This window comes from Zosterops lateralis (assembly GCF_965231275.1).
Source record: "Zosterops lateralis genome assembly, chromosome: Z".
Classification (NCBI taxonomy): domain Eukaryota; kingdom Metazoa; phylum Chordata; class Aves; order Passeriformes; family Zosteropidae; genus Zosterops; species Zosterops lateralis.
In genome coordinates, this window is record NC_139800.1 from 77365657 (window position 1) to 77378544 (window position 12888).

The following is a 12888-nucleotide window of genomic DNA, read 5'->3' on the forward strand; positions in this document are numbered from 1 at the left end:
GACGTGGTGATGAAAAGAAGTTCAAGAGAGAAAAAGGAAAGCTAAGCCGAGAGGAGAGAAGAGAGGCAGATAGATGGAGATGAGGAACATCCCCCAAGGCAGCAGAAGGTACCGGCTGAAGAACAGCAGTGGCCAGAGAATATGCCTGAATGGGAAGAAAGGAAATCCCTGCTAGCTCAGAGAAGAGTGGAGTCTGTCAGACTGCTTACAGTGCTGTTAAATCGTGTGAAAGTAAGACTATTTTAAAACGTATTTTAAAATTTTAAGGGTATTTATTAGAGCTTGAATAATTCACTAGACATTTGATATCTTGGTGCTGTTCAGAAGACTGCTTTGGAGCTGACTGAACACTGAGAAGGCCTGAGGCCCATGTCTAGTGACAATCTGCTCTTAGTGTTGCCCTGAAAACAAACGTAGTGCATTTTCACCCTGAAACTTTGCCTTTGGTGCTTTTTCAAGACCTTGTCTTTACTGAATTAAAAAATAGGGCTGGAAAGGCTGTATTAGCTCTTATTAGACTTGATCCAGTGTTGCAAGCAAGGAATTTTGGAGTGGGGACATAAGTGATGCTCTCTCTGCTTGTTTTGGTCTCAGGTCTGCAAGTGGCTGAATTAAACAGGCACAGATTATACCAGCTGCATTTCTAATTGCCTCTTCTTTTTTCTTGGCCAGCACTCATTACAAGGCTTATTTCAGTTTGATTCAGACAATGTCTTGAGAAAGTCAGGAGAGAAGTGATAAAAATTTGAGTGTTTTGCACACAGATTAATGTTTGTGGGTTTATTTTAGTGCTTTAGGCAAAAAAGATTTCAAATGAAAAAGGGTTTTAATTTTCTATTATGGCTTTGTCTCCTCTATTTGCAGAGAAAAATTTGCTTGCAGCTTTTAACAAGTGTTTATTTTTTGCAATCCTTAATGTAATTCTAAAGGACTGTAAATTACTATGAGCTGGAGTTAGAGGCTACCCTTGCTATTCTGCATGAGTTTTAGGACCCCATTACATCTGACATTGGCCTTCTTAATTATGAATGTGGTGTGTTAAATAAATTTCTATTTTCTTGGTTTCACAGTTGGCAAGTCAAAAAGTGGATCCTTCACTGGATGTAAAGAAGGATGATTCATTTTCTGAAACAGCATTTAAAGACATACAGCAGGAGCTGATTAACTCGCTTTATCGCACACACGAGGAGCTGAAACGTAAGGAGTTTAAGCGCCCGTTAACCCAAAAAGGTAGTGGTTTATGTTGTGAGGAAGGAGATGTGAGTAACTTCCATGCACCTAGTTGTCACATAGTGAGGACTATTTTAAATGATCCCTCTCCAGCCCCAAGTTCTGATGGACTGCCTGGCAGGAATGTGCGCGACTCCTCCGCCGAGGGCTGTGCGCCTCTGCTGATCACGGTCACCCAGGACGGCAGGGTCATCCAACCTCTCCGTGGAAGGCACCACACACCTCTGGATGTACCTCACACGCAGACACTGCCTGAGGAAGATGATTGCAAAAAGCAGAAGGTTTATGAGACTGATGAATTCATCCATTATTTACTGAACTACTACCAGACACCACACTATGCGCGTGTTTGCTCAGAGCCAAAAACTGCTGCCAGTGAGTCCCGGTGGAAGAGAGTGGTGTCTGATGATGGTAGTGGGTTTGACATCACCTTGAGTAACTTCAGAGAAGTGAGTCCTGTACAAAACCTCCACAAGAGAAACTGTAGTACTGATAGTAATTGTAGACTGGTGGTCACTCTTGGGGGACTTGACAAAAAGCTAGAAAGCGAGGTCCATGGGGGAAAGCTTGCAAAAAAGCTGCAAGTGCAGAGGAATGACTCACTCACTATTGATAACTTACCACATGCTGGACTGAATCATTCTTTGGAGTGCACTATTGTTACTCGTAATAAGGAATTCAAAAAAGAAGATGGTGGTCATGAAGGCACATATGGAACATGTAGATCTGCTTGCAGATTAAAGGATTTGTTGGAAGAGCTCAGTGATTCTGAGTACTTTAGAGAGGCATGTGGCGGCTCAGTGAAGAAAGCAGAAAGAAGGTATGAAGAAATTGACAGCAGTTGTAATAAAGGGTGCTTGTCTGCAAGACCTGGGGAAAGAAAATTAATGGTTTATCATAAAAATGTAGCTCTGGAAGGTCAAGAGAAGGAAATCAGCCAATGCAACTCCTGTTCTAATTCTGTCCATGAGAGCTTGGCAAGGCAGTGTGAACCTAAACTTAAAAAGTCATACAAGAGGTCTAGTAGTAAATTAAGATATGAAGGAAAGAAAAGTGAGAGGCAATCCAGGGAAAAGGAGAAAAATGCTCATAAAATGAAGAAAAAGCAAAAAAAGCTTTCTTCTAATCTTTTGTCTGATGAATGTGGCTTTTCAGAGATGGACAATTGCATGCAGCTGGAGTCGCTCAGAAAGATACAGAGAAAATGTAAGAAAATGTTGCACAAAAAAGTGAAATTCAAAACACATCACACGTCTATGGCAGCACCAGATGTTACCCCTCATGATGGCTCGCCCCTTCAGGAGACCTTTTGGAGGAGAGGTGAGAGAGAGAGACACCACAGCAAGGGAGGCTGAATTTGACAGGTCTGTGGCAGGTGAAGTTGCTACAGTTCTTACAGTGATGTATGGTTTTAAAAGGTACAAGCATGGCATAAAAAAACCCAGTGCAACTTCTTTGCAATTAAGGGTTTGTTCAGTTTAGCTCTGAAACAGAGCTACAGCTGCAGCTCCAGAGTAATATTGGGTAGCACAGTATCTTCCCTGGCCATTAGCAGATGGGTGGTTATTCTGTTAACAACGTGCATGGTATCAACATGCTTTAAACAACTAAAACATTGATAGACAATTCAATGTGTGCCACAGCTGTGTGGGAAGTACTGTTTCAGGTGAGTAAATTTTTACATAGCTAGAATACATCTGATGTTCAGGCAGGATTGCTACTGGCTGTTCTTGGAGCATTTTTTACAATTTACTGTCCTTTCAGATGGTTGGTGGATGCCCTTACAGCCACCTCCCTTTCCCTCTCTGTCTACCTGACAAAATCATTTCAAGAAACTTTTTCTTATCTACAGGAGATGAGAGGAAATTAATGTTGAGAAGAGAGATGGATGCAGATGTCAGAGGATGCCCTCTATTTCCTCTTGAGATAATTCAGACAAACCCCTTCTCAGATACTTTCTGTGGAGGAGAGCCCAGAAGAGGATGCTGAACAGCTACTGTATTATAGCTCTGAAGTTTTTATAAAGAAGTGGGAGAAGAAAGCCCTTTGATTATTAAAATGTATATGAACTACTGGGTTGGATTTTTTTTTTCTATTTAATTTTTTTTTTTACTTGGGTAATTCCTTTGGTTACAATATCTAACTGGTGTAGTGAGCCACAAAAGCAGAATCTGTATTTGCCTTTTGGATAATGGGACCAAAACTTTCCAACTTTCCCCAGAGCTAGAACAAACTTCCATGGACTAGTGGCTAAAGAACTTGAAAGGACACAGTCTGAGATCTTGGAACATTACACTTTGGTTGGATGCAGGGAATCATGTAAATTACTAATTACTAATAATGTGTCATTGGGAAAAAACCTAATTGTTAATCCTAGAGCAAGCATATGAAGTGGCTCCTCTATCAGATTGTTATAAGGCTGGAACTGGAAGGTGTGGGGGTCATTTATACTCAATTTTGAGAAATAATAGATTTCCAAATGTGAAAGAAGTGCCATCCTCTGTAAAACTCACATTAGAAGAATCTTTGTTTTTTATTCATAATTCTAGAAGTGTTTCTGAAAGCTTGCTGGCCTTTGGGAGAAAGGATTTCACTGAACTTATGCCCAATGTAGTGCTTCCAGGAATGTGAATGGTTGTCTAAGCAAAGCTCTGAGTGTTAGATAATGAAAGGGCAGTGCATGTCAGCCTGCTGACAGTCCCCATGTAAATGCAGGTTGACAATTCACAAGATTTTGAAGGCACATTTAGTGAGGTAGCTGTTTAGTATGAGTTTGCTTACAAAAATGCTTTCCAAAGGAATTGTGAAATGTTGCTAGAGTTGTGCTGCATGTAGATAAAAATGTGAAAATGCAGTCTAGGACCTTGAGTTATGTCCATATTTATTCATCTGGCTATATCTAGAAGACAGCCACAATTGCTTTTGGACAAAGTCCCTTAGCAAGATACAGAGTTTGAAGTTCAATGCACTGATTATTGCAGCTTTCATTTTATGCTTTATTTATTACATGTTAGTAGATGAAGTTAATGTGAAAATGTTGCCTTCGTTACATAAAATCTTACCCATGTTTGTAACTTCTGCTCTAATAAACAGTAATAAAAAAGAATAATTGTAATTGTTTGTGGTAGACAGGCTTTCCCCCAGTCTTCAATGGTGGTGATTCCTATAGGCTTCTAAGCCAGGTTTTATCAGTCTTTCTGTTCATATATTCAGATGTTGAGTGCCTTTTTAGGATCATGAATGACAAATGGTTGCTACTCAAAGTACTGTTAATCTATTGCTTTTATCTAAAGAGATGTTATTTTCTTGACAGAAATATTTTCTGACTATTTTGGGGAACATTTAGGCCCCTCTTAAGCCTTCATTTCAGTATTTTATACAGTTATAATGAAGAGGGACTGTTGTATTTGTTGGCTGTGTAAAATGTTTTCAGTTGCACTGATGTGACATACCAAGGGTGTTTTTTCTCTATGCAATATTTGCAGATTAAAGATAGCAAATCTTCCCCCTCTGTCAATCTATAGACAGTTTTGTGTCCATGAGTACCCATTTCCCATGGACAGGCCTTTTGGTGACAGGTGAGGAAGTATTTCTTTTTGTTAATCTAGGGGAGAAGGAACTAAAGATTTCCTCAGTGTAAATTTCCAGTGTTTTATCAACATGCTGTCACAATAACCAATAACAAATAAATACTCCATTTCTGTAATTGCTTAATGCGTTCACCTGTATTGACTAAAACTGATAAAGGATTTGCTTTATCTCTCAAGTCCTCATTCCATGTAAAACATTGTTAGTTAATAAAATATGCATGCACTTTAAAGTGTGAGACATCATTGTAATCTTCATGCCAAAAGAGAACTTCTGTGTTTCCTATTTGACATTATTTAGAACCCGATTTCAGGCGTTTAAATAATAATTTCACTTTTCACAAAATCATAGAGTGGTTTGGATTGGGACCTTAAAAACCACCTTGTTCCAGCCACTATGCCAAGGGCATGGGCACCTTCCACCTGCTCCAAGCAGTGTCCATCAAGGTCTTGAACACTTCCAGGGATGGAGCATCCAGTTTCTTATGGCAACCTCTGACACTACCTCACCATGCTCACAGGGAATATTTTCTTTTTCCTGTCAGCACATTTAATATGAGCCACACCTTTTCATACACTGGACTGCTTAGTATCATTTTATTATCCTGAAGGCTAATCTTTAAAGATTCATGTAACAGCTTGCTTTAAAATGTAAAATGCATGGCTTTGTAGATTGTATTTAGTTGTTACAAATGCCACATCCCATGTATGAAAGTTACAGAATGTTTTGGTAATTAAAACATTTATTAGATTAAAAGATGCATTAAAAGCAGCATTTATATAGTTCAGCAATGGAAATGTAGAACATTTCTGACATAATTTCACACCTTTAGTTTGAACCTGATGTGTGCTATTGTGTCCAGCTGTTGTTTCAAGAGGCTGGGTGCTTTTGATGGAAACATTGTTTACTCTGACATGTATGAAGTTGGACCCTGAGACTGCAGATCTTGCCATCAAATCTAATTTTCTGTACAGAGCTAGTGGAAGTGCCTCCTCATAGAGCTGGTGTGAAGAGAAGTTGGCTGAACAATGCTTTGTTACTGAAAATATGAGACCTGTGGGTTGTACCTTGTGCTTAATGCTGAAGTCAAAATCCTACAGGCTGGTTTTAAAACAGAAATACACTAGGCTCATTATTAAATCAGCCCATCAGCTTGAAATACAATACAGCAATTGTAATATAAAGCCCTTTCTTCTTAATCCAGGGATTCCAGGCAATGCATAGAAATGCCTCACCTTTCATAAAACCCCTTACATAACTTTCAACAGAAGCATTCAATACTGAACTTTTTTTTTTGTTTAACTGAAACAGCAGACATAAGAGCTAATAAAGGTGATTAAGGGCAGATGATGTCCAGGTTAAAGAACATCTGAATTTTACAAAGCAGTTTACAGTATGAGTTTTCCTGGTGGAAATAATATATGACTCAATTGTTTTGATTTATCCTAGAGTAGATCTTTGTGACAGGTGTTGGACATGTCAGAGGAGGGAGATTAGTGACATTTTCTGCATTTAATTGATTATTGTGTCCTACCTGGTTAAGGAACAGCCTCATAAGCTGCCTGATATGGTTCTTTTTGCATAGTCATTGCTGCCAGTCATTGTTGAAAGAAGGGTTTAAGTTGTAATGAACAGACTAAAAAGGAAGCTAAAATCCATCCATTTTCTTCAGCACTTCGGAAGAATGCAAAACCCATGCCTGGTGCTTTATGAGCAGCTTTTGTGACATATTCTTTTCTTTCACAAGAAATTCTGTTTTCCCTGAAAAACTAACAGTCTTACCAAAGCGTCATCCCTCCTCCCCAAGAAGTATTAACAATGAGCTTTTGTCTTTTGTTACTGCCTGTTTTCTGCATCATTTTTGTTACTGTTTTTCATTGTGATGCATAACGTTCTGATATACAGATTAATACTTAAAATAGTGTTAGTTCCTCAGGAGACTTTATGTAGTAACTTAAGAGTCAGGGGTTGGGTCCACTGAAGGGTAGGCTACAGCCTTCCAAAGCTCCAGCTTTTGCTCAGTATTAACAATTACTTGGGGTTTTTTTTCTGCCTAACACTGTTTTTGCAACAGAGCATGTTCTCTATTTAATATTCTGTTAAAGTTTTACTAGTGAACTGCATTTACAAGCATTCCATTATAACATATTTTACTCAATCTGTGCGTTGGATAATGTGACACACTGGAGAAAGACAGTATAAAACTTGAAACATTAGGGGAGTATTAAATGTTTGGTTGCAGTAAATAAAAACAAACACCACCATTATGCAAGAGTATTTTATTTTCTGCCTTAAACAAATAAAAGCACATCTCCAATTTGAGGTAAACCATTAGTAGTAGTTTGCAAAGAGTATAAATGTCTCTAAAAATAAAATAGCAACACAAGTGTCATGACAAGGTCTACACGTGTCTCTAGACCTTTGTTAGGTAGTTCATACAGTACCACTTTACATAATCTCTCTGGCTCTAACAACTTTGCTCTTCATTGGAAGGCCCAGTGCAACCAAAGAAAATCCCCAGATAGTGTTGGGACTCAGGGAGGGTCAGTTGTTCTCACCACAGATGGTCTCAGGCACTTTTAATACGTGGTGTCAATTTGTTTATGAAAGCTGCTGTTGTGTAACAACACACTCCACTTCCCAACACTTTTGCCTCATTTACACCTTCCCACTCAGGATTCAGTTGATCATTTTGGTCATGTTGCCAAATTGAAACAACCAGACAGCTGAGCCAGAGAAGTGAAATAGAGGGAACTACACCATACAGGCACCCTGCATATTCTGCACTAGTTGAGTCACCTGGACAAGTTTGCAAGTGATCAGCAAATCATTACTTATCTTGGAATTTATAAGAAAGCTTTAGAGAAGTATTTTGGATGATGAACATTTACGTTTGTCCTTGGTCATATCCATTTACTCAGCCCTCTCTAGGTAGGAGGCAGGTCACTTAGAAAAAAAAAAAAGAGTAATTAAGCATAGAGGTAAGCCAAGAGAGCAAATAAGTAAAAAGCAACTCAAAGGTCAGGTCCACAGGTATAACATTGCTGGTTATGCATGAGATTGTGCCAATTCTTTTAATGGCAACATTCCAAACCACCAAAGGCCTCAGTGCAGGAACAGCTTACACTGTTTTATTTTGTACTTAACTTATGTAAGTTATGTTGACCAGTAATGATTTTCTTCTAGGTAAAGGTGTCTGTACAAGAGCACTTGCTAATCATGCCATACCAGCAACTTCTTGTATTTTAGGCCTAGGAATCAACACCAGCTGATTTTCCAGGTTTAATATAATTCCACTAACATTCACAGGAGTGCTTTTTACTAAGAAGAAAACAGAATGAGCAATAGTCAAGTCACACTCCATGGTGTACCTTTAGGGATGCCTAGTTCCACTCATTATCTAAACTTTTGTAACACTATAAATGTGCTTTAAAAGTGAACAGAGAATTTTAGTCTATGCAGAAGTATGCATGTTGAATACATCAATCATTCATCAGTCTTTATTAAATATTTAAAAGTGATTTAACCTCTCAAAAATTCTTTATCTTTTTAAAAGCAGTTAGTGTTTCATCTGTCAGTTGCTAATGAAAGCCTTGAAAGCCAAAATATCTTACATGATAATGAATTACATTGCACAACAAATGAGTATGATGCTTTGTGGGCAAACAAAATATAGTCCCTTTTCTAAAGGAATTACAATCCAGGGGCCAGATCCTGCAGAAGCTAACACAAAATAAGATTTAGTGGTGTTTGTGTTACATATGTGAAGTTATTCATTTGTGTCCACAGTGCTAGGCTGGTAATGAAAAACTTGATTTCAACCTACTTTGAACTAAATGGTGATAGCAGAAAAAACAGTCCTTTATTGCCAAAATTGCGGTTTATTTTTGCACAGACATTTGTCATGTATACGTCTTATTATGTGGGTTTAAAGGAAGACAGCTCAAAGACCTTCAGAAGCCTCCCACTGAATTTGAAATCTTTGAAAAAAACCATTCACGGTACCTCTGGACCTTTTGTAAGCCTTGCTGCTGCTGCACCTTGTGAAACAGAAGTGGAATGTTACAAATGATCCTTTATGCTTCGAAAATAGATGGTTCCTCACTGCAGTATCTACTCTTTCTTTGCATCCCGGGCATCTTTTTCGTCTTCATCAGAGTACACAGTGGGTTCCTCCCCCTCCTTCAGCAGCTTGCCAACATGATGATATTTAACTGGGAAAAAAAAAAATCCAAGTAATTTTTCTGCCTTCAAGAGACACCTTTTGAAACTCCTCCAACTGTTTTCTGAATGAACAGGATGAGTATATTTTAATAAAAAAGCCCTGAGCAACCTGTTCCAAGCACTGGGAGAAAGGAGAAAAGCTGAAATCAACTACTACCTGAACTACTATTACTTTTGTTGTAAGAATCATGTGAAGTGAATGTAACTCTCATTTTATTGCCTAAACCCAAAGATGAATAAACACAAACTGACTGACTCACCCAGCCAAAGAAACAAAATCCGAGATTATTCCTCTTGCCAATGCCAAAGCTGGTTTTTCAACCAAAGGCATTGTTAGACTATTTACCTTTATTAAACACGCACATACATATGTGCACACATATACACAACTTGGAGGAGATTTTATTTTTTATAATGTGTATTAAGACAGAAGGGAGAGCCTTTCTCCCAAAGATAAAGATGGATCTGTTATCCGATTATGTGATTAAGCCTCTGATTTATTTTATATCTTCTTTTGAGCATGTAAAAAATGCCAAGATCATTTACAAGTAGGGACTGAGAGCTATACTATGTTGCCTATCTGTCAACTTCAACAAAGCAAAAGAAGCCCCTGATTACAACTATTTCAGACTAGCAATGTTGTTATAACAATTTAAAGCAACTAGTTGCCATATTTAATAGGAACACAGCAATAAAAAGAATGGACTTCACTGTCAGTCCTGATGCTCAACACTTACAAACGTAGATTTTAACACCAGTTCAAGTCAGATATTTGATAGCATAATTCTGGTTACTGCGACAAGCTTGTTAGCATAATAAAACAGCCATTCAGTGTGGCATGATTAACAGTCTTAATTAAAACAGGAAGAGGGCCAAAATAGTAGGGGCACATCAGGTCAGGACTGAGATTTCTAAAGACATCATGTGGAGAAAACTGCATTGTGGCTGGTTATAGCAAATCTTTCAACGCTAGATTTAAAAAGAAAACACATTTTATTTCCACTATACTAGTTACCGGTGTATGCAATTTCTATCATTTATATATATGATGCTTCCAGCTGGTTACAGCCTTTTAATTATTGCTTCCCCAATTACCAGTTAACTACTTCTTTGTAAATAGGTTTAAAATTGCTTACAAGTGAACTGTGACTCCCAGTCCCTCAAGGTCTCCTGCTGCGTAGCGTTGAGATCAGAGAGGTCATCATACGTGTCCCTCAGTGCCTCCTTATCCAGGCAGAAAGTGGCAAGACCCCGGGATGCATCTCTTCCAGCAAAGATCCCATACGGGCCCTCTTTAAAATAAAAACATAAATAAAAGCATTATTGCTATCTTATCTTCATGGATCAGTCTCCAAACTAAAACAGATGGTGAGTTTCTACCCTGAGCCATGCATCAGGTGCCTCAAGCTTCTGAAAGGCTTTAATGTTTTATTTTAATTGGTAATAAGAGAAAACAGAGGAAGAGGCCATGGAGAAAGATACTGAGGTTTGCTGAAACATCACAACAACAACCCACACAACAGTGTGTGGCACATATAAACAGGGTGAGGATAAGCATACAGACTGGGATGCACATCCTTGGAATAAGAAACAGAGAAGGGATTTCTGTGTCTGGGGTGATACCCCTGACTTGACATGAAAGGATGGCTTGACAAAAAATATAGTGGAGCTACCAGATTTTATCAAGTTGGAGGAAACATCTGTTAAAACAAAATGCAAGATGAACTCAAATGATCAAAACATGCAACTCACAGCAGATCAGAGGCATCAAGATAAAACTCTTGCTAAACTTCATTAACGATTAACTTGCTTACATGACAAGCCAAAAATTGAGATACTGCATGCTCAACTAGACATTCAAAGTTCTTCTAAAAGGAGCTTAAAGAGGTTAGATGTGAATTCTGGTTTTTGTGGAGCACGTGCCAACTTCTGGAGTGTGCTTTTTTCCTAAATTAATAAAAAGAATCTTCTCCATTAAAATGAAAAATCGAACTAGCCAGACATTGTGGTGAACCACCAATTACCAAATCAGATGCAACAGGCAGCTTTTACTGTCATCAAGGAAGGCAGCATTTAAAGCTTGGACCTTACATCAAGTGGGTTTTACTTTGCACAAAGCCACACATCTAACCCCCTGCACGTATCATCCTGACTGCTGCAGAATGCAAAGTTACAGCCCGGCGTTATTCAGTGACAGTCTCGTCTCTGTTTGGCCCAGAAGCAGTAATATAAATGCTTTCAAAAACACGGTGTCTCCTGCATTTTCCTCCTTGTCTCTAAGCAGCACTGGCAGCCCACTACTGCAGCTAGCAGGCTGTCTGGACAGCTCAGGAATGGTTATGCCAGGCAGATCCTGGTACAAATCAGCGAGCCTCAGTGAGCCCTTTTAACAGGCAGCCTCTGATAAAAATAAAACTCCCTGCGGCCGTGGCGGTGATAAAACTCTTTCACCTGTGTGCACATCTTCCCCTCCACCTCATCAGTGGCTGCTCTACGAGTACAGGTCATTCAATCTTTGCACGTTTGAACTATGCTCCTGGCAGAAAGCTGGTTTAATCTAAACTACCAAGGATTCAGTATAAATATTACGCAATCTAGTGATACCCACTGAAATCTGGGAGCAGGTGTGTCAACACCGAGAGAACACTTCTCTTCTGCCGCCTGCAACCCAGGCCTCAAAGCCGCCCAACCCCTTACGGTACCTATAGCCTGCTGTGGGGAAGTGAAATATCGAGAATAATGAAACAATGTGGACTGGCAAAGCCGGAGTTTCTACAACAGCGGGGCCTGACTCTGGGGCTCGCAGGGGCTCGCAGCCTTCCAAGCCTTCCAAACCCCGGCATGGGGCCCAGGCCCGGGATGGGGCCAGGCAGGATCCCACTGCGGGAAGGCTCTCCCGGCCAGCCCCGGCCCCTGACCCTCCCCACGCTCCCCCAGGGCACAACACGCCCAGTACCCGGCCCGGGCCCGTCTCCCGGCCCGTCCCCGCCCTCACCGGGCCCGTAGAACTTCCTGGCGCGGGTCACGTCGAAGACTTTGCCGTTGACGGCCATGAGGATGCGCGGGTCGCTGACGCCGTCGAAAGGCCGCAGCTGCTCCAGGGTGAAGTCGCGGCGCTTCATCTTGGGCAGCGGCGGCGGGTCCGAATCGCCCGCGGGCGCCGAGGGCCGCTCTCCCCGCAGGATCTGGTAGAGCAGGAAGAGGCAGAGGCCCAGCAGGCTGAGGTTGAGCGGAGAGCCCACGATCTCCAGCAGCAGCCCGCCGCTCTCGCCCTCCTCGCCGGCTGCCGCCGCCACCTCCTCGCGGGCCATGGCGCTGTGCACAGTGCGGCCGCTCCGAGGACTCCCAGCGGGCTGTGGCGGCGACGAGCACACCCTGCCCGGCCTGGGGGCGGACCGAGCCGAGGGGCGGTGGAAAGGGAGGGGAATTGAAGGGAAGAGAAGGGAAGGAGGGGCGGAGGGCGCGGCAGGGCCGCCCCCAGGCCTGGCGGGCGCGGTGGGTCCATGCCCGCCGCCGGCGGTAGGGGGCGCTGCGGGCCCGGCCATGGAGGGCGCTCCCGGCACACTGAAATTCTGACAGCATTTCTGGGAAAATTCTTTACAGAAATTCTGGGGAAAAATAACTTCGGGCGGCGTTAGACCCCAGTCAGGGCTGCCGCGATGGTGAAGCGTTGATTTGGAAGAATTAAAGGCTCTAGTTAAAATAGATATTGCTGAGGTAAGGGAGCTAAACTTCCCTTTTGTTAACAGAAGCCAGACTGAAGGAACTGATAAATCATGGAAGGAACTGATAAATCATGGAACCTGTCAAACTAGGCTTTTGCATCCTGAATAATCAATAGACCCC

General features: G+C 41.2%; 2 protein-coding genes across 2 annotated transcripts; one reads left to right on the forward strand and one right to left on the reverse strand.

The window, feature by feature from the left end:
* On the forward strand, positions 1 to 5031 carry LOC310923038 (A-kinase anchor protein 17B-like). The gene is made up of 4 exons (XM_083884097.1): positions 1 to 231; positions 1071 to 1230; positions 1324 to 2550; positions 3083 to 5031. Exons 1-4 carry the CDS (start codon positions 142 to 144, stop codon positions 3217 to 3219), a joined length of 1614 nt encoding a protein of 537 aa, XP_083740223.1. The 5' UTR covers positions 1 to 141; the 3' UTR covers positions 3220 to 5031.
* A 2051-nt stretch (positions 5032 to 7082) lies between these two features.
* Positions 7083 to 12390, reverse strand: LOC310922649 (membrane-associated progesterone receptor component 1-like). The gene is made up of 3 exons (XM_083883352.1): positions 12038 to 12390; positions 10179 to 10334; positions 7083 to 9032 (listed from the first exon to the last, which is right to left on the reverse strand). The coding sequence occupies exons 1-3, from the start codon at positions 12351 to 12353 to the stop codon at positions 8932 to 8934; spliced, it is 573 nt and encodes a 190-aa protein (XP_083739478.1). The 5' UTR covers positions 12354 to 12390; the 3' UTR covers positions 7083 to 8931.
* Between the last annotated feature and the right edge of the window lie 498 nt (positions 12391 to 12888).